Source organism: Dermacentor andersoni, chromosome 2, assembly GCF_023375885.2.
Source record: "Dermacentor andersoni chromosome 2, qqDerAnde1_hic_scaffold, whole genome shotgun sequence".
NCBI lineage: Eukaryota > Metazoa > Arthropoda > Arachnida > Ixodida > Ixodidae > Dermacentor > Dermacentor andersoni.
Window position 1 is genome coordinate 134,570,122 of NC_092815.1, and position 22,216 is coordinate 134,592,337.

Genomic DNA, 22,216 nt, shown 5'->3' on the forward strand with positions numbered 1-22,216 from the left:
AAAGCGAAGGCGGGGCCCATGATGTAAGCGTCATACAATTCTCGAGGTCCAGTATGGGAGAACACAGGGAAGGAATTTCACTTGCAGAGGTTTGATGGGGCAAGTGGAGAGAGTGTATAGCTTGGCAGTGGAGCTTGCCTCCTGACATCATGGCTTCGCGGCAATGAAATATTGCTATCTCGGCTGTTAATGAGGCAATTAAAAAATTGTTTGCGGCAGAACGCTCCTTAGAGGACACGTAACAACTTCCAGCATATAGCCAAAATTTGCAATAGGGCTTGGTGAGGGGCCTTTTAAAGAGACACTAGAGAAAAATGATTTCTTCTGTGTCAGTAAATTACTCTTCCACAATACCGAAAACACCAGTCCTGCCACAAGATGATGCTTGGCAAGCCAGAAAAAAGAAAAAAAAAAAACACAAAAGATGGGTGGCACTGCCGCCTTGAAACTCCCGCACCAGCTTACGTGACAATTGATTTTGATGCCGCCTGCTAGGGCCCAGTTCATGACTTAGCAGTAAAAATTGACCAAATAGGGTTCTAAAGGAGCCATGGATTGAATATGGCATGTTTCGCAAACTTTTACCGAGTCAACACAGCCCAAGTACAAAAACTACTTCGAAATTTGTGACGTCCCGGCACCGAGGTTTCCGACGCGAAATTTAACAAATGAAACTTTGAAGTCAATTTTTCTCTTTTATTAATTGATTTATTATCGTGTAATTAACGATAACAGTTTTCAAACAATACTTTAGCAGTCTAAATTAATTTATTGTTTTACTTTAGTGCCTCTTTAAATATCTCTGCTTGGCCAGTTTCGTGGGAGAAATAAGAGGACGCGAGACACTCACGCGAGTAGGACACTTTTGCACCTTTAAAATCACTTATGGCTGAAATAAAGTAAAACATGAGAATGAAAATGTAATGTAAAATGAGAAAAAATGTAAAATGAGCAAGAATGTAATCAGACTTACTTTAAATGATAATTGTTCGGATTCAAGAAATCTGCTGCTTGTTTTCAGTGGTTTATGGTCACTTTTCTCTTGCCATCATTAAACGACAAACCCCTTACAGCAAGTAAACAAGTGATGTACAAAGACATTATACAAAGGCTTGAAAACATAAAAATACTAGATATTAGGAAAAAAATGTTATGCAATCTGGGATTCATTGAAAAATTAAAATGGACTTGATTGCAGTACTGCTGAAGAATTAAAAAGGATACGCTTTACAGACTGACTGTCCTTCAATGAGCTGAAGATCAAGCAATTAACCATAAGCACAGCTAAGCAATTTTGGTTAGAACTTAATAATAGCAGAAAAACATGCCAGTTTATTTTCAAAGATTCAGTTTCAATAGAGAAATGTTGGTACTTTAAAAAAATTTGGCATAGGAATAAGAGAAAGGTCGTAATTTCACCTGAAAGGCAAAGCACTGATAGTGTGATAGCGAAGTATTAAAGAAGTACACAAAGTAATGTTGGTAGTTTCATCGGCCTTATAAATTGCAGTACACAGATATTCACTTACTAATCAAATTTACTACCATGGTGCCACATGCAAATTGGCATACACGAACAGGTCTCCCTCAATGACTGCAAACAGTCACTGGCACACCACTAGCATGATGTGGCAAAATGACGTGATGTGTGCAAACAGAGGAGAGCGAAAACTTCACCCAACCTTGAGATTGTGCCACCTCTAACATAGGCATGGGGGAAGACAGCACACATGAAGCAACCACCCATCTTAGCTCACCCAGCCTTTGATTAGCCTTTGAGAAATGGTGTGTGGGCTGCATATGCACTCAGCCGCAAGCATAGCCATGCCAAGCCACGGTGGTGCCAAAGGCAGAGACATGGAGATGCACATTTGCCTGCCTGCATGGCTGCTGCTTGCCTTTTCACCAATCATGAGTTAACCAGTAAACTTTTTCTACCTAGCAAACACTCAAACAACATATACAGTAGAACCTCATTGATATGATCCCATTTTGTACAATTTCCTGACGCCAAAGTTCATGATCAAGAGAATAAAAAATGACCCAATACCATATGCTTCTTTTTTACTGGTTAACAAGTTTCCAGAAAACCTGATCTTTAGTCACCAACGTCCGGTATAGTATCACCAAACTGCGATCGTAAGATACATCTTCCAGCCACTAGATCCCACATTAAAAAAAAAAGGTACGAGGCATGCAAGATCGAGAGCATTAGGTGCCTGCAATGGTAGCTTCCCCGCAGTACTCCCCTGCCTGTGTCACCTGAAAGTGCCACCAGGCACTTGGTTTCCTACTCCAGTAGCAGCACGTTTAATCACAGGTTGTTGCACGTTGCCATTCACAACTATTGCTCAACCCACTGCGATAAGCATCTTCCCCTATTTGTTCCACAGCGTGTGTGGCATAAGAGGCGTACTGCATGCCTCTAGTGGGTGACAAGCCAAAGATGCCACTGCTGCCTTGAGTAGGTGGCAGGAAGTGAGAGTCATGGTTCACTCTGGTGGCATTGTATTCCAGCATTGTCGGCCAGCTCGACTTTTTTTTTTGTTTTCTCCATCCCTGTCCTAAAATAATGTGTCTCGGATCGCTCAGGGCCCCTCGAGCTTGACGTGTGTCGGCTTATGGTGCCGCAACGTTCTTGCCAAGTGGGCATATGAAAACTTCCCACCAAAATGTATGCCCAAAGAAGCTGCTGACTCGGGCTGAATTCGAGGAGCACAAACCAAAGCTTGCTGAAGCCGCAAAACGACAACATGCATTTTGGCCCACTCGGGTCCCAGCAGATCGATGTGCGTCAGCGTCTCATGCTGCAAAACTTCGCAGATGTCCACTACATTTGAGTCTGTTGAATCAGCAACATTGGATTGTATGTTTTCCCATTTAGTACGTTACTTTGTTGCATTTTACCCCAGAACGTGTGAACGAGGTTCCACTGTACAGTGCTCAATTAATGAAATGCAATAGCATGAACAGGCGGTAGTATTTGGTACTCTGAGCACTTGAACCTAAATGAAGTTGTAAGGGGAGCAAATGTTGTTACATCCATTACAGCGCTTTACTGAGCTATACACCGAACGGGGTGCACAACTTAGAATATGCAAATGCAAATGCAGCGGGCCACAAAGTGGCCCGCTGGACCACTACAAGGCCACATTTGTGATTAAGTTGTTGTAATACAACAGCAAAAAAAGTTTGGCAAGTGCAACACATGACTTCGCAACACCTGATGCAGCAGCCTTTATGATAGCCACCTTCTGTTCCAATGTGATGGTCTTTCGCTTGTTTTTCATTCGGCTTGTTCATATTGTCATGAAATTGGTGAAACGGCAATGTGGTAGAAGAGACGTCAAGCTGCACGGCAAAACAAGTCTGTCATAGTCAAGAAGCTCGGGACACACAACATACTGCGTGACGACTAAACAGCAGCTGATTCGCTGCCCCCAAGCCATGCCGGCTTAGCTTGGCCTGCTATGCCTAGCTGTACCAGGCTGCATGGTGCCCTGCCATACAGTGCACTATATAGTTGCGGTGGGAGGGAGAAGCCACATGATAGTGAGCTGCTTGAGTGTGACAGTAAGAAAGACCAGTGTTGCTTGATGGCATGTTTGATGCAGGAGTTACTGAACTGCAGCGCCGAACTAGTGTCAATCACCATGACGTAGTACTCCGCGCATGACGGTCCGGTATTTGTTGCTTTGGGAGACGAATCTATTTTGTTGCATTTAATGGGAGGACAATTTTAGTTTGTTAAAGCGAGATTTTAAACACATGGATCTCTATGGGGACTTCAAGGGAAATTGCATTTAGTACTTCATTTTCGCTACAAATTTCATTAATCCCGTTTTGTTATAACGAGGTTTGAGTGTATGTTGATGTAGAGGGCACCTCTCCACTTGTGGCTAGAACACAACAAGGGGAGTGCAGCCTAGTTGATACCTTGCACATTTTTCATTAGCTCCTGACACACATGCACCTCACACTGTCCCAACCAAGTGATAAAAGTGCCCAAGCTATTGCATTTGTTCATAAGAGACTGCACAAGTTTGGCCTGAATGCCAGATTTTCGTGCATATAACCTGCACAAATAACTGCATAAGACAATCTTTAAACCTTGGTTAAAGCATCCCTGCCAGAATGATCAACTCAAGGCGAAGCTCCAGAAGCAACTTTGCTTTGCCCCGTTTGGTTAACGATGCTTCTGCTGTCCTGCTCTATGGGGGTGCTGCATGGCAGCACAGCAGGTTCATAGTTATCTTCATGAAGACGCATCAGAACCTCTTTGTAGACAAATTTCCTGAACTGCTTGTGCAGGCTATGTGCACGGAAATATGGTGAGTGTGTACCTTTAGCAACCTTTTAACATAGTACGGAAACTTGCTGGTGATGAACGCCCCTTGGTAGAAGCGAAGCAATGGCATGAAAACTTTTCCTGGGTTGGAGCTGTGGATGAGGCCGAAGAAAATTTTGTGCATGCAGGCACAAGAGAGGCAGCCAACTGCAAAATCTTGCAACAACATGAAACAGGATGAGCTGGCTGCTTCAACGGCAAGCTTGGCCTGGGATGTACTACAACCATCTGCTTTGGCAAGTTGTTTCCTGCCACTGGGAGTGGAGGGGCGGTCTGTTCAAAAACCGTGGAAACCGACTGCTGTGGCGGGGACGATGGCACACGTTTATCCGAATGAGAAATGCTTGGTCTGCAAGGTATTCTTGATATAGTTTCGCTAATGCCCCATGAGTCTTCCCCGGAGGATGAATCACACGCCAGCGCTAGGGAGAAGAGAAGGAGATGTGCGCAAAATAGTGCCACTCAAAAATGTTTGTCGACTTTTGCATTTCTGCAACTGCACGGCACAGCAGTGCAACATGCAAGTTGATGAGAATGGTGGCAGATACTGTGCAATCATAAAATTAACACAGGTGGCTGTTACCAGCACCTGCTCATGGTTTACAAAAGATACAGCAACTGACCCATTTTTTTCCCTTCATGATGCACAAATCTTATTAAGTATGCAATGGCTTCAGGGAAAGCTTTCCACAATTAAATAACTATGTGCTGCATAAATGTCAGCACTCCAATGTTGGTAATATGCGGTCTTTGATCCCTTACTTTGATGTAAAATGTCCAGTGCTCTACAAGCAGGACACCACTTAGTTCGATGCTATGGGCAAAATATTTCAAGAGGAAACATTCCCAATGACTGAAACATTAACAAAGGGCCCTATTCATGGGCCTCACTTGGTCAGTCATCAGGATAGGGATCACCTGGGAGTGTCAAGTACTGAGGCCTCCATTCCAGGTGTGAAATTGATTAATAAGAGATGGGCTGTAGTATGTGCAGATTATCCCTTTACACTACAAAAAAAAAGGGACCTCTTGTATCATGAGAGGAAGGAGGCTCGGTAAGTGAAAAAAATAAATGCAAGAACAAAAAGACGGGCTCTGCGACACACTGCTTGAAGTTCTCGCATGAGCCTAGCCATGACGCCATGCACAGTCAATGACCGATTATTTGGATACTGATAATTCAGATATGCACGATAGTTCAGACAGCTTGGTGGCACTGCAACTAGCCAGCAGACTTCATCTGTAATGACGAACAAAATTTTGGACACCTTACTGCATATCGTGCGATAATTCGGACTCCCACAACATGACTATGCGCAAATTTCGCCACCAAGACTAGCAGAAATAGATATACTTTCGTTCCTTAGACGTCGCCGGCATGGCCATCGGCTATGTCGCCAGCACTCTGCAAAACTGAAACTAGCGATGCACTAGTCGGTCTAGTAGCATATGTGCGCAAAGAAAGATAGTTTCCAGAGATAGCTATCGAAAGATAGTTTCATTTTCAAGATATTTCACATTACTAGCACAGGACGCATCGACGGGCAACAGCGTTTTCGCAATGTGATTATGCACTTACTACGATGTCCCCATGCCGCATTATCAGTTATGACGACAAAGTCTGGCTGCTGGGCATCCGTGTCAAAAGGTAATGGAATGCAAAATTCTTGAAAAGAAAAAAGAAAAAATGAAATGTGAGCCGCTGCATGCTTCTCTCCATGAGAAATGCACACCAGCCTTGCGCGCATCTCTCCCGTCGCCCTTCACCACTCCGAACACGAATGGGCTGCGCCCGTAGCTCTGTGCCGCGCCACCCTCTGAAACAGGAATGGACTGTGCTAACTGCGCTGACAATGCTGCCAGTGCTGCTTTCAGATACAGTGATGTTCCTTGCAGAGAATTTTCCCTTTTTCGGGGAATTTTCGGCCACAAATTTGGACGAAAGGGAAGGAGGGAGTCTTTGTGATATTGCAGGGAATTTTAAGATTGATGAAGTAAATGTTAGAATGATGCCTTTGAGTGAGCAATCACTTTAACAAACCACAACTCACCCTTTTCAGTGCACAGGCCAAACTTGGAGCCGGTCAGCTTCAAGTTCTAGTACAGTAAAACCTCATTAAGTTGTACCTGCTTAAACAGTAGTTTCGTTTCAAAAGTAGTAAAGTCAAATCCCCAACTCAGCGGCCATTAAACATGGTGCGATTTTGCATCCGCATAAACCATACCAGCTTATTGCGTGTGTATCAGTAAACATGTGGTGTTTCTACTTTTTGTCGCGTAATCACGGCGGTACGTCGGCTCGACAGAACAACGAGCCTCAGAGATCAGAATGGCCTCCAAACACAAACGCAGAGGGCACTTGGAAGGGTGAAGCCACATCAGCATCAACATCATTTCAGCGCCGTGCCAGAGTCTGAGCGTTGTGGCCCGTGTTGTGGTGTTGTGCAAGCTAGGATAAAAACCGGGTGCTCAGCATAGAAGAAAAATTGGACATCGCTCGTGCTGTTGTACGTGGCACAAAGAAGTCGGTGCGTGGCATTTGGAACGCGAAGGAGAAGTTGGTCGGTAATGCTGCTGTGACCACGAAACTATGTTGGCAATGAGGTTTGACTTTTTGCCATTGTTGCCTCTGTTATTGCCAAACCATCGCCTAATGACAGTGATTAGGATGACACGGAAAGCGATAGCACGGGCAATTCAGGCCTGACAGTGGCAGATGCTGCGTGTTACGTCAGCCTCAGGCTGACGTAACAGTCTGCAGAGAAAAGGGGGCTGGCGGAAAAGCTGGCTTCTAGCTTGAGTAAGTTTGAGGCCGCCGCCGTGACTGCTAGCCCACCCACCATGGCATCAAACGACAATAACATACTTTTGTCAAGCAAAGTGAATAAATACTGCATGTCTTCTGCCCTTTCATTGCACTCCCTCATTTCGTTTTTGACAGGTAAGTGGGCGATCTCATGCTATTTCGGTTAAGAAGTGCTGCTGTTTAGTACATACCATAAAAACCCATGTATAATACGACATTTTTTTCCTATTATTAGCATCACAAATTTTCGCCTCATACTATATGCGGATCTGAACAAAAATTTCAGTCAGAAATTTGGGCTAGAAGTTTTGGTTTAGTTACTGCTGCGTGGCTATGGCTTGACTTCGTTATTGTTGCGTGGCTACAGCTTGGCTTCCTTATTGCTGCATGGCTACAGCTTGGTTTGGTTATTGCTGCCCGACTAAAGGATTGTTTCTTTATTGTTGAGTGCGTACCCTTGTAGCACACGTGCAAACCACGCTTCGCGAAGTGCATCTTTTTTATTCCGCATTGAAGTACGAAGATGTCCGGACCACGAAAACAGTACTTGGCTACTTTCAAGAGAAAGGTTATTGTAGCCGCACAGGACATCGGCAACAATGCGGCTGGGAGGCAGTTTGGCGTCAACGAGGAAAGCATTCACAGATGGTGTCGATAGAAGGAAGCCCTTTTCACGTGCAGCGGAACACGCAGAAGCTTTCACGGCCCGAAGAGTGGGACATTTCTGGAAATCAAACTCGCCCTGACGGAGTTCGTACGCCAACAGTGAGCCACGCATCTAGCTATGAGCGTGGAGATTATGCAGGCAAAAGCTAAGCAGCTTGCAAGAGAAAAAGGGCTACCGAGCTCCGCTTTCAAAGCGAGCAAGCACTGGATTTATCGCTACATGTGCCGTGCTGGATTTTCCTTACGCCGCCGAACTTCGATTTCGCAAAAGCTGCCAGAATCGTTTGGAGAGCTGCTTGTGGCTTTCCAGCACCATGTTATTTCGCTGCGCAAGTCCAAGAACTTCCAGCTAGGGCAAATCGGCAATGCTGACCAAACGTCAGTTTATCTGGACCTGCCATCGCCCCTCACCGTGCACGAAAAGGGCTCTAACCGAGTTTATGTCTGGTCCAATGGCAATGAGAAAACACGAGTTACCGTCATGCTGTCGTGCACGGCAGACGGACGCAAGCTCCCGCCCTATGTCGTCTTCAAGCGTAAGACAGTGCCTAAAGGTGAGGTGCTGCCAAAAATGTGGTCATGAGATGCCATGAGAAAGGTTGGATGAACGAGAATCTTGTGCTTGACTGGATAAAGTCCATCTGGTGTAGGCGGCCCGGCGCACTGTTGTCGTTCCTGTCCATCCTCGTGCTGGACGCATTTCGTTGCCATTTGGCCGACTCAGTGAAGAGGCTGTTGCGCGAATCCGGCACTGAACTCGTCGTTATCCCAGGTGGGATGACGTCTCAGCTGCAGCCTATAGATCTTTGTGCGAACAAGCCGTTCAAGGAAGCGGTCAAGCGGTGTTATGCAGATTGGATGCGCTCAGGTGAGCCTGCAGTGATGCTGACCGGGTGGCTGAAGCGAGCTTCGCCAGTCAAGCTAAGCAAGTGGATTGTGGACGCATGGGCCAGCATGCCAGAGGACCTCATGCGTCACGCATTCAAGAAGTGTGGCATCTCCAACGCGCTCGATGGCACGGAGGATGAGTACTTCTGGGAAGATAGCCAGCAAGAAACTACCTGAAGAGAGCGCAGCTAAGGAAGACAGCAATTCAAGTGCGGAGTGCAATTTAAAAAAGTTTTCCTAGAGTTTTTCTAACTAGTATTATACACGGATAAAATTTTTTTTTTTCCCATTTCGCGTCCCAAAAATTTTGCCTCGTACTATATACGGGTTCATATTATACGCGGGTTTTCACGATACTTTTTCTAAGCTCTGGACAACTACAGTTTAACGAGGTTTCACTGTCGCCACTGTTGCTGAAAAGCTGGTGTGCTGTTTCGGTACAAAACGCAAATTGCAGTTTGTTACATCAATATTCGATCAGGTAACCTACTCAGAATTGCTAAAAAGCGGCTAGCCACCAGTGTCAATTCATGCTATACAACTCTGTCTATTCGGAAGGTATATCAGGAACTGAAATTATACATTAAGTTCTCGTATTGCTGTTCGGCCAAGATATTGAATAAACTGTAATGCTTTTTTTTTTTTTTAGAAGACGCACACACGCATAAGAATGAATTAATTCTGGGGTTTTACCTGCCGAAACCACGATTTGGTTATGAGGCACGCCGTAGTGGGGGGACTCCGGATTAATTGTGACCACCAGGGGATCTTTAAAGATGCCCCCAATGCACGGGACACGAGCGCTATTGAATTTTACCCCACCGAAATCCGGCTGCCACGGCCGGGATTCGATACCATGATGTCGTGTTTAGCAGCGCAACACCACAGATGCCAAGCAATCACGCTGGCCCTGTAGGAATAACTCCAATAGAGAAAATAGTACGACATATGTTGTTATTGAAAGTATATTGCTGAGGTTTCAGCTGGTGGACCAGCCTATGTGAAGGTTATGCACTGAAATAACATTTCAGTGCATTCCTAAGTATATATATGTGCAAGCAGAAATGCGGGGATTTTTTTTTTAGTAAAGCAGGGAAAATTGTCACAAATAGGGAATCTTCGTGCATAGAAATGGAAATTCTGCTGCAAGGTACAGAACACCACTGCCCAGATTAGGGCACCCTAACCAGATTGCTCGCTGGGTCAGGCCCTCACAGTTGGTTCTTTATTCTATGGCCTTCATTCTGCACAATTATGCTAACGGACTAAGTCGCTCATGCTTGTCTTTGTTCACTGGGACTCGTCGATGAAACGGAAGATGGCTGATCCGCCTTATGATCATCAGCAATGCACGACGTTGCCAGTGAAAAGAAAGCGCACTGCTCTCCATTTGGAAATGAAGTGCTTCTAACCGATGAGGCAATCGTCGCGAACGTGCTTGCATCGGATAGCGACATTGACGGCCACGACGGTAGCGCTGATGCGGTAGGGTAGGCTGCCTCAACATTGTCCCCGCGGAAGATCCTGTACATGATTCAGTCCTTCATGGGCTTGTTTTTGCGAGGGACTTTCCGCTTCACTACGTGGAGCACCTGGATGCCTTGGAGAAGGGTGTTGGCAAGCTTCGTGTAAAGCAAGCAAGGCTGACGGACATGCGGTTTTCTCATGCAACCCAGTGGGAAGCACGTGGCGAGATGCTTGCGGTGATCATGTCCCGGCATTTCTTTAGGATTTCTCAAGCTGAGATGCTGCCGTAGCAACCTTGCCGCATTGTTTAAAAGGGGCCTTTTGGGGCCACCAAAGCAATGCCTTGACAGAGCTCATATGTCACTTGCCGCCCGTGACCTCTCTTTACACTTGTTATAGAAGTGTCATTCTTGAACACTGACAGCCATGCCTTGTTAACAACATGCGATCGAAGCACATGGGAAGCAGAGTTAAACGAGTCAACACAATCAAAAGTCGGATGGAGGAAGGTGGTGGGGAGGAGAACTGGCCTCCCTGCCATCATATTTTTCTTGGAGCAGCCAAGCCATACACCATTAAATTTTTTTTTTTTTCGTGCAACCCGATTATAACAATTATCGGTTATGACAATGGAATTTTCTTGGCACTTGAATATTGTTATGAGTGGGTTCGACAGTAGTGCATTTGGCACTATGCCAAGAATGCTGTCACTCCTAGACGCCGATGCATATTGCGCTAGTCATGCGAAATTGAAGGTACCGCAAAAAGTGATGATCTGAGAATAGGGCACACATTTTTTTGGCCACTTATGGAATAAAGTCACGTATTTTTAGGCAAATCCGATATTTAGCACACTCTATGATTCAGATGTTGTGGCACTCCCCGCTGAGTCCGAATTATCGGTTGGCAACTGTAGTACCTTGACACTGTCTGCCTAGTTAACGTTTTGTGGAAAAGATGGGCTATGCTGTACCTTAACAGGCCAGCCAAAGACTGAACATAGCAAGATTCAAGAACCTTTACAGAGGTCCAAAGGCCCAAATGCTCTATAATCAACCTATTAGTGCAAAATGAACAAAAATAGCTTTTAAATAATATTTTGCCCATCTAAACTCATTTAGCATTTCCCTTTAGTATCCTTATAAAGACACCTTGTGGTGCCCGTGGAGGGAAATGGCTCCCTCCTCAACATGAAGCGAGGACCACCATTTCTCATTAGGTAGGTATACAAAGGTAACTACTAGGAGGGTTAAAATAGTGAAATTTACTCATCACAAATATGAATATTCACGGAAATACGAAAAACAGATATACGAATATTCAAGAAAACAACCTTTGAATACTGAGCAGAACATAGGACAGTTTTTATTGAAAGGCTCACCTGAAGAAGTAGAAGCCTGGTTGAACATAGGGCACTCTCGGTCGGTGTTGATGTGGCCCCAGTTGTGGCATTTAATGCAACGAACATTGCGCACAGGGATACCAAACGGTTGATCCCGAATCTCCTTGTTGTCCTTGGCAAAGCTGCAATGGCAACCGATCCCTTTTAGGTTTATGGAGCACCAAGGCAAATTGTGAAACACACTTCTTTTCCTGCCTACCTTTCCTATTGTCTTACACCATAAAAGAGAACCTTATTTTCTATGATCCACACTTATCAGGCCCTTTGGAAATTTTAGTTATACACTGGAAGTTGTTAGGTGCAGTCTCACCAGTGTCCTACCGCAAAATATTTTCACCTGGTTCATTATTAGAGGAAACAGGAGAAGAAATTGAAACATTGCAGTGCTATGCTGGAACGAGGTGAGCTTCGCTGCCCAGTCTCTTCCTTTGCCTTGACTAGCATCTGCAAGCAACATTCCTCCCCAGACATCTCCCATACAGGAGCCGAGGGAGCACATCAAGTTTACGTCACGAGCCATGCCACCGTTTTCTATTGTCTCCACTTTTTGCTGTGGTGATCTTGCTCATTCTGCACTGGATGATTTACTCAAGTCACATGCAAGAATCGCTGAAACTGTAGGCAGCAGATCTTATGAACAGGTGCCTGTGCACCTGAAATTATGATTCTGTGGCAGCAAGCGAGGCTCCTTTGAGAGGAAGTACGCACAAGCTTTTGGTTCAAATTTCAACTGTTTTCGGGCAATGCAGCGGTTTGCTATCTTGCAGACACATTCATAAGTGCACTTCAAGGTTCGTACCGAATATTTCGCTCAAAATTCAAGGAGAGAGAAGCAAACCTTATTCACATTCTAACTTGAGTTTCCAGTTGTAATGATGCCAACGCATTCTGGCAAGATGGTTTGTAGAGTCAGACTTCATCCAAAAATACACAACGTGTTAAAGCCAAATGACCAAAACTTACTTTCTGACAGGCATTTCTAGAGCCTAGGGCTTGAAAATGGAGCCATAACGCACGCAGGGTGAACAAACTATTTTTTTTTGTAACAAATGAACGAACTGATGCCATGGCTTGGTTACTTGGCCCAGCTTTGTCTAGCTCCATGATGGCAATGTCGATTTAAATAAGCCTGCCACTGTTGGCTGTGGTCAAGCCCCACTACAGTTGTTTACTAACACTTTCAAAAGAAAATACCTTATGAAGTTATCTACTCCCATAATCACACTTTTTGTCAAAAAAATTGCCGCAAATTCAGGGGTGCAATCATTACGCGGGTTAAATTTCCTACGAAAAGAAATTTTTTTTTTCATCCTGCATTTGCTGCGGGATGACAATAGGTTGACAAGCAGGCAGCTCCCGTTGTAACAGTGCGGGACACCAAAACAAAAATGGCGACTGGCGGAGCATGCCGAACGCGCCTAGCGAGATTTTTTTTTTTTTTTCGCGAGTACATTATGCGCATTGAAACAGTTTCTTCCATATCAGTAATGAATAATATTGTTAATATCGGCAAGTCTGTGGCAATAACATTGCCATGTCCACTTTGAGAGGACAGCAACAGAGATAGGCGTGCTTAGCTGCCAGTGACATAGAAACAAATGGCGGGTATGCTGCGGAAATTGCGGCATTTGTCTTCACTACTGTCCTAATACGGCATGTTTCCGCCAAGGGTGGGCGAATATTTTAGCTGTGTTACAAGCATCGATGTATGAATAGGGTACACTTCTAACGTAGTAGTTCTGAGGAAACCCGCAAGGTGGGGAGAAGTAATGAATAAAGAGAAAATCGGACAACCACCCGTTCGTAGCAATTGCTACAAAGGAAACCCATACGGGTTCCTCGAAAGTAAAGCCTCATAGTTGAAGAAAAATTCGTCCTGGTCCGGGGCTCGAACCCGGGACCACCGCCTTTCCGGGGCAGCCGCTCTACCATCTGAGCTAACCAGGCGGCTAGCAGATGGCAGGGTGGAGTAGAATTTGTCGACAACACGAAGCAAAGGCAAGTGTTTGACGTAGTAGTTCTGCAGAAACCCGCAAGGTGGAGAGAAGTAATGAATAAAGAGAAAACCAGACATCCACCCATTCGTAGCAATTGCTACAAAGGAAACCCATACAGGTTCCTCGAAAGAAAAGCCTGATAGTTGAAGGAAAATTCGTCCTGGTCCGGGACTCGAACCCGGGACCACCACTTTCCGGAGCAGCTGCTTCGAGGAACCCGTATGGGTTTCCTTTGTAGCAACTGCTACGAACGGGTGGATGTCTGATTCTCTCTTTATTCGGTACACTTCTAACGTATCAGTGTAAACGTGGCTACTATCGTTGCCGCTCGCGATTTGTTGTGTGCCCACGGGTGCAGACGAGAAGAATTGAAAGGTGCCTTTTTTGTTGTTGTTGACCACAACCATTATAAAGCCTACAAATAATAAAGCCAAGGCAAATTTGGTTGTAGCTTTTTTTTTCTTTTTTTTCCATGGAAGTGTGGAAAGTGATGAAAGGAATAAAATGGGGCATCTGTTTAAGAACGTTTGGTGCGTGTAGACCGCTTGGTATGTCTTGAAGAGTCGTTCGCGTAGCATTCGACAGCATTCTACGGATGGTAAGCGCAATCATCATTAGCTAGACTTGGCACACAGCATATCGCTGCGGCAAGTACAGGGTGTGATCATTATGCGAGTGCGATCATTATGCAAGTAAATACGGTACCTAGGATTGGTCTCCAATAGACAGTGTCCATGGCATAGCCCTGATGTAGAGTTTCTTACTTTGAATGTTCAAATAGTCACAACCAAACCCCAGTTTTCAAGGCATTCAAGAGTTTTCAAGCAGGTGTACGAATCCTGGCATGATCTACGCACTGTGCTTGTCTGTTTACGATGCCCAAACCTGGTAAGGGGTCCTTTAAGGCTGTTTGAATGCATGTCAGAATGTCATATGAGGGCATGTCACAAATAATGCCAGTAAGTAAGGCTATGGCCGGTCACAAAAGAAGTCTCAACAGCAAAAGACATAAATGAGCATCAGGCAAAAAACAGACAAGACTGTTCCTTTATTGCATATCATTCTACCACTATGTATATCTGCACAATTTTGTGAAACGTGAACCTTTAAGAAGAGCGCTTCAGTTATATTAACACTACTTCATGTTTATCTTTCAGTGACAAGTGGAAGGGTGTTCAAATAGTGAAATTTCCCAATCAAATATGAAAGCTTGCTTTAGCAACACCTCAGCACTGGTACATCGGTATGATGTCATAAATTTCGAAGTATTTCCTTTTACCTGGGCCCTTTCAGAATGGGAACATGCCATGAAGAAAAAAATTGGCAAGGTAGTTAGTTTCAGTTTAGCTCACTATACATGTAACTGGCTAGTACAAATTGCAGCCGTTCATTATTGGCAAGAGCAGATCGCCGCCCTTCCTCAACAACACAAAAGGCTTTTTGTGCACAAAAAGCACAAAAGTCAACTTTTGTGCTTTCGACATGGGCGTGGGGAAGCAAACTGGTAAGTTTCCGCTTTTCACGATCTCAGGAAACTGTCCAAGACTTGCAGAGATCTCGAATAAGCTTCAGATAGGCATATTCTATCCATTGAATTGGCAATATGTCAAACTATTTTGCAATTCCCTTTGAGTTAGATATATCCAGGATCGACTTTGGTAGGCAGAGCTACGTCACGTATGGTACGTAATGCTGTAGATGTTCAACATAACTCACAGCTTGTCACAGGCCCACGGGCATGGCAGTGAGAGACCGAGGTTATGTAGGACATCAAAGGGCAGAATGCAAAGAAGCAGGCTGCGCTTTAATGCATGGAAGTAAATAAAGTTCAGCTCAAGTGCCATGTCGCTCTGTGCAGACCATCTGCTGGAGCACTGGTATCGCAATGGCAGTAGCAGCGAGCTGAATTTGGGCTCCGGCCAGTTAGCCATGACAGCGTGTCACTTGACTGAAGGTGCAATTCCTGGGTCATCATAACAGAACGGCATGGCGGTGGCCAATGTTGTTTGCCTTGTCCTTACTTCTGTTGGGGAAGACTGAAGGGTGAGCAGAGCAGCCGCTGTGGTATCCAGCCTTGCCAAGAGCAAGTACCGCTTACCCGCAGCTCGCGAACTTATCGACAAAGATTTGCAGCTGTGATTATGAAGCGCGATGATCATGGACGGTGATAACGACTACAGTAATGAGATAAAAAAGTGGGCTTACTCTTCTCGTGGTGCATTGTACTTGCGCTGCCACTCGAACTTGAATTCAGGTTCATCATCTTCCTTCTGGTGCTCTGAAAGACAAAATAGCAGCAGGTTGAAAAAAATTTTTTATTTCACCCAAAGGGCGAATCACTGACACCAATAACAATTATTACACTATGCTTGAGCTCCTTGGATGGTGTTCTAGCAATATACAAGGGTGACATGTTCGCGTGATGCAGCATGCAAGGTAATGGCTGCTGTGCGGCAGAAACGATGCCCTGGCATCTACCAGCCATGTCAAAACGCTGGCATGATAAGGAGCGCTGCCAGCAGCATTGCAGGCGTCTCATGCACCACTGTTATGGTGCATGAGATGAGACTGGCAGAAACCTATCAGGGTTTGTCGATGCCGAATGAAATTATTAGGTAGCTTTGGTTTAAAGTTTCCTGTCCGTTCTACTCGGACCAGTGTGTGCAGACATCCGCTGGGCAGTGTTACGTTTCGCCTACAACGCGCGGTATAGCCGGCGCGGATGCAACGGACGCCGGAGCTTCGTTCAAAGCGGCGGACATTTTGGCCCGTTCGGAGCTCCCGCAGTCTCCCCGCCAAGCGCGTCCAGGCGTGTTTCAGTGCCACGTGTCTTCGTGTGTGCGTGTGTGTGTGTGTGCCCACGCTTGTCAAAGCGCGGCAGCCGGGGAGAGGAGCTCCCCAAGTGTGAAGCGAGGAGGTCTGACAGGCGCCAGCTTGGCGATGCGTCACTACACTCGTCTCAACGTGTCTCTCAGTCTGTCCGTACCCGCCGTCACGTGGTCTCGTCACGAGGCCTTCCTTCTTGCCCTCAACTGCGAAAGTATAAGAGCAGCTGCCCCCGGACGCCAAGAGAGAGGCTCCGATTTCTTCTGTTGAGTAACGTGCACTCCCGTCTCTCCACTTCGGTCGACCTGACCGGCCGCTCTTTTGCGATGTTAGAATAAACAAGTTGTTCTGTTACCAGTCGACTCATGCTTTGCCGGGACCTTCGGATGCTTCCAGTGCCCCAGGCCGCCAGGCCAACGCTACCCTTGGGGCTTGCGACCCAGATTCTAACAGCAGGAATGCTACTGTCAGCATGCACGACGCTAATGCCAGCAGTGGAAGGCAGAATGTCGCCCTGGCTTCACCACTGATTGAGTGTGTTTACTTGGCCTTATAATTTTTTCAGCCAAATGCACTTTGTGTCACTCGTGTGCCAAGGGTCCTCTTAACATTCCACATGTGGGCTGCACAAGTGTCGCTAATACTGAGACATCATGTGGCATCTACAGCGTAAACATGCGTTGAGTATCGATATATTCGCTATTGCAATGAAAAATGGGCATGTTCTCAGAAGTGTTGGCTAAAGGTTGATGGCATACCATACAGTGTCTCTATTCTGCCTATAGCTGCAACAGTGACAAATTAATGACACACACATTTTGTCAATATGTGCAATAGATATTGAAGTGTGCTTTTGACATGCCATAATTATTCATTCTCAAAGCTGTCCGCATAAAAATAGTGCTCAAAACAAACAATTGTAAGGAAATAAACATCAATTAATGAATAACTGGTGCTGTTTCTTGAAGCAATGGATGCTGAATCCGGTATTATTTCTGGAAAACAAACTAGAATAATGCAAAGGATTCGAGCTGCAAACTAAAGTGTGTTTTCATAATTATCGCAATAGGTGTAATACGGAAGGAGGAGCTCCAGATATCGAAGTTGCACTGTTCAATTTCGCCAAGTTGAAGAGCTCGTATGTATGCTAAGGCTTAAGAGAACACAGTTAAATCTCTTTATAATAACAAAACCGGATATAATCAAGCAAGTGAAATTCCTCTTGAAATCTTCAACGGGTTCATACTGCAGTACATGCAATAATGGATACGACTAAGTAATGGGTATGATGCAGTAATTCTGGCTCCCCCTTCAACTTCGTTATAACAAGGTTTTACCTTGTACTCATCCTCAAATTGCCAACTTGTGCAATAAAAAAAAAAGCAACCATCGGGCACTAATGAAGCGCTTCTATTTACTCAATCCTATTTATTTCCTATAATCCCACATTCACAGCTGTCTGAACTCCATGATAACATGGGTGGGCCGCCACACAGACCGCTGACAAAGTGCGAAAAAGAATAGCATTGGAATATAATTGTTACATCATCCTGCCCTTTTCGCCGTTTAGATAAAAGTTGGTTTTACTAGAATGACACTGCTTTCTGTAACCGCGTTGTTTACTTCACTACATCGATACTAATTCGGACCTGCAGAAACTCAACCAAGTGTTAAAAAAAAAAAAACAGTAAGGAAATGCACCACTGCAAGGTCTGTTAGATTATGAAGCTATCCTTGCTGGCCAGTGATGACAAATGTAAAGCCACTACAAATGTAAGGCCTACCTCTTTTGACACCTGGTGGGGCTTCATACATAAAATTCAGCGACAGCTTTTCCTTGCTTTCCTTACTGACCAGAGACCTGAAAAGACGCACAAGAAATTTCATCAACAAAATGTGAAATACACTGAGAGGGTGAAACATACTTTTAGACTTTACACGCAATCTGTGCAATGCATGATCACAATATGAAATGTCCTCACAGCCAATGCTTCCAGCTTAAACCCAAGAGTTGCAAATTTTACTAAGTCCATGATAACCATACTTCATCCCTCAATTCGTTGCTCTGAAGACATGCAAAATTTTTACATGTCTTTGCAGCCTGAAATTAGCAGTTTGTGGATTGTATTCACACAACGCAGAACACTTCCTTCAGGTTCAGTGACTACGCCAAGTAGCTATTCTGCTGCTGTACATGAGGTTACAGTTTAATTCCTGGCCACGGTGGTGTCGCATTGAAGACTAAATGCTAAACGGTTGTGTACTGAGCTTTATGGGTATGTTTCAGAACTTACCCTGGCTGACTAAGATTTGGAGCCACATAATGTTTCTAATAGCATATGTGGTTGGGAGATGTAATACACATTAAGTGTTAACATTGTTATCTGCCAAAGTGCAGTAATCGAGTAAAACTATCAAGTTTCTCTTTTAAAGGAATAGTGTGGTATCAAGTGTATGGCGACTCGAGGTCTGGAAGCTCTAAAGTCGTGCAAAATAGAAGCAGCAACCTACTATTTCACACAATCTCAGCAAATCTTAACAATGTTACCTGTTGTTATAAAGGTCCTGCTCTTTTTCATACTGCAATTTCAGCTCTTCCTGCTTTCTTTTTTCGTTCTCAGTCCTCTGCTCTGCCATCCATGCCTACAACGATGCAAAAACCAAGCACGCATCGCAAGATTAACAGGTTGCCGACAGACACTCGCAGATAGAACGACTGCACATAAGAACGGTAAGGTTCTGGCTTGTGTTGTACAAGTCGCGGGCCGCTTTTCTCGTTGCGACTATAGATTTTTTACAGGTACTACTCCAAGAGGGCACATGTAACCGGCAAACGGAGGCCTCAGGAGAGCACCTGAGATTATAATAAAGGAGGCGGCGCACGATCTCCAGGGCACCCAAGTGGTAGCGGGGGGATCAAAGGTGGAAGCCGGGCGGGGTGTATAAGATCGCGTGCCAGGGGAGTATAAGATCGGCTGCCCGATGCGAATACACCCTGGCACGCTTCAGCCTCTGCGGCCCCAACCCACGGACCAGTCCGGGTTCTAGCTTTGATGTCCCCGTTGCCGCTTTGGTGTCCTGGAGGCGCCGCCAATAATGCGAAATAATGAAACATTGTTACAACTAGCAAACAACACGACTGAATATATATAATTACGTCCAGCCGCCAACTTGTGAAGCTAAGTTCAGCACTACCGCGCCCCACGGCTTCTGCAACACCAGTCTGAGCTTTGCCCATAAGAACAGCCACGCAACATTTATGAAAAACTAGCCCCGAAAACCCATTGTTGCTCCCCTTTGCTTGATATGCATCATTAGACAACAATGACACACAATAAATGGCTCAGGCGCACAAATTACAAGCACTCAAAACGTAAAGCGCTAATGGCCGAGACATACCATTGAGTAGATTAAAATTTCGCCGATCACCGCGCACGCACTGAACTCGAAATCAGGCAATTTGTTTACGTGGTTAAGCAACGAAGGTAATGAGAAAGCCACTCCGCACGACAAGATCTTGTCACATAAAACACAGAATAATCCCTCTCCGCCGTAGAGGGCTCGCTCTGCCGTTGCTAAGATGGGCAAATAGGCCAGCCGACGGTAAACAGAACACAGAAAAATGATGACGAGAAGCAAAACGAAAGAAATGGGAATCTTCCGGCGGATTTCACCAAAAAACTCGCGTAACTAAGCAGTGAACAGAAGCGGCGTAAGGCACCAAGGCTGCACAACAGCTATCTGCACCACTGCGCCATCACAGCAAACAGCAGCGTTCTCACCCTTTTGATGTTGTCCCGTGACGCAGGGTGAAACGGTTTTTTGCACATGTAATTGTTGTACCCTTTCCCCATGATGATGGCTTTAAAGTGTCAAGTAGAACGCAATATACACCAGTGAACTAACCACGCATATCCGACGCCATCAACGTAACTCACTTTCCAGGCGTGGACAAATGAAAGCAAAGCACATTTTCGCTTGCTTTGTAATGATGATGGCATCGTGGCGCCGGCTCCGCAGCAGAGTAGTCGCGAGCGTCCTCTAGCATCGGTTGCTGCAACATTTACATAAAACTTGGCAAACATTTTGTTAAACATTTGGTAAACATTTGACTGTAGCATTACGCTTCGTGCTGGTCTTCTCTGTTAACATATTTGCTTTTCGGTATAACTCTAGTCAGGGTATTGAACCGGAACTTAAAGGCCAATTGCAACGAAATTATGGACCGCATAAAAAGCTCAATTTATCATTATTTAGACCTACAGTAGCCAGTGTGGAAATTTTACGCTTGAAATACGAGTGGGCGTTTCACCATACGCTTGCAAAAATCTTCTTTTTATGTATCGAAACGAAAAAAAAAGAATATAGGCCACATTATTAGTTGCCGGAAGTGACGTTCTTTGGAAGCTCTAGCGAACAGCGTCCGGGTCGTCTGCTTCCCTTGCTTGCACAGTTTCGTCGATATTTGGCTTTTACAAGCACGATTCCAGCTCTCGCGTGCGCCGCGGTACCCCAGCTCATCAATTCAAGGCATGCGAGTGTGCCACTTTCGCTATTTCCGCGCAAAAGTTCGACGAGCGCGTACGTTATGCTCTTCGCCCCGGCTGACGTGGCTTTGGACTTTGTTCAATTCCCATTAATTTTTTTTTTTTTTTTACTGGGAAGCGCTCGCCGCATCGTCGGGTCCATCGCCGACGTCTCCGCGGTTCTTCCACGATTCTCAGCGTGCTAGAATGCAGCAGTTTATACGCAGACACCGACTCAGGTCTCACATGTCTGCCAGCCACAACCTTAGTATACTTTGCGAGCTGCTACGTGCGCTGTGCCAACGCCGTTGCGCGCTCGCGCTGTTCTTTTAATACGAAGTCTTTTACTACGAGTCCAGTCGGTTACCTCCATCTGGTACTCTACGTTCTACAGCAGAGGCTCGGCAGCCTCGGTGCGCTCTGCCCCCACTCGAAGAAGAGCGCATTGGGATGGCCAAGCTAAAGGCGCGGATAGTCCGGCTCGCTGCATCGGCAAAAAAGAAATTCGAGAGAATAAACATTTTTATTAGGTAAATGCAGCTTTGGAGAGGCGTCCTCATTCCAGAATGCCTTGAGCTCGGGCCGCGTCCTGGGCCCTCGCAATCAGCCGTTGCTGATCTTCGAGGTCGGAGCTGGCCAAGGCTCTCTCCCAAAGCTCGTTGGTGTGGTAAGGGTTCAAAGGATTTAATGTTGCAGCTCTGCAACCCCCTACTATGTGCCTGAGGGACCCGGGCCCTGCGCAGAAGCGGCATTGCGGAGATAGTTAAGTAGGGGTTATATGAGGTGATTTCTGGTTGGGTGGGGGAATGCATTAACCTGTAGAGCTCGGAGGAATCGCTCCTGCTCTCTAGGTAGTGACTTGTGTGGGGGTGCATATGTTCTGCGGGTTAGCTTGTAGTGTTGTGTGATGTCTTTGAACGAGACTAATTGTAGTGTTGTGTGATGTCTTGGTACGAGACTAAAAGGTGCATGCGCTCGGGTTCCGATTCCTCGGCGTCGGCTCGGTGGGTCAATATCTCGAGCCACGTGGTTGGCGACCTCGTTGCCAGGAATTCCGTGATGAGCTGGCGCCCAGATGATCATGACTGATCTCGTTGGCGGCTTTTGATTGATGATCTGGAGCGTAGTGGTATGAATTCAGCCGCTAGCAAAGTTGCGGCACGCCTGTTGGGAGTCGGTCACTATAGATGACTTCAACCTCTGTTTGGGAGAGGGCTATGGCCGCTTCCTCGGCTTGGAGGGGATTGTTTCGGGTGAGCGAAATGCTGCTCCGATGTTCTTTGTTGACGA

At 45.6% G+C, this 22,216-nt stretch overlaps 1 protein-coding gene across 1 annotated transcript in view; it reads right to left on the bottom strand.

Moving 5' to 3' along the window:
- Positions 1-20,360, bottom strand: part of LOC126540691 (uncharacterized) — a 56,774-nt gene extending 36,414 nt beyond the window's left edge. Inside the window, exons 1-5 of the mRNA XM_050187534.3 lie at positions 20,183-20,360; positions 18,949-19,043; positions 18,185-18,261; positions 15,780-15,852; positions 11,557-11,699 (exon numbers count right to left, since the gene is read on the bottom strand). Coding sequence (XP_050043491.1) covers positions 11,557-11,699; positions 15,780-15,852; positions 18,185-18,261; positions 18,949-19,043; positions 20,183-20,254 — 460 coding nt within the window. The 5' untranslated portion in view covers positions 20,255-20,360. The remainder of the gene's footprint in view (positions 1-11,556; positions 11,700-15,779; positions 15,853-18,184; positions 18,262-18,948; positions 19,044-20,182) is intronic.
- Positions 20,361-22,216: the final 1,856 nt, after the last annotated feature.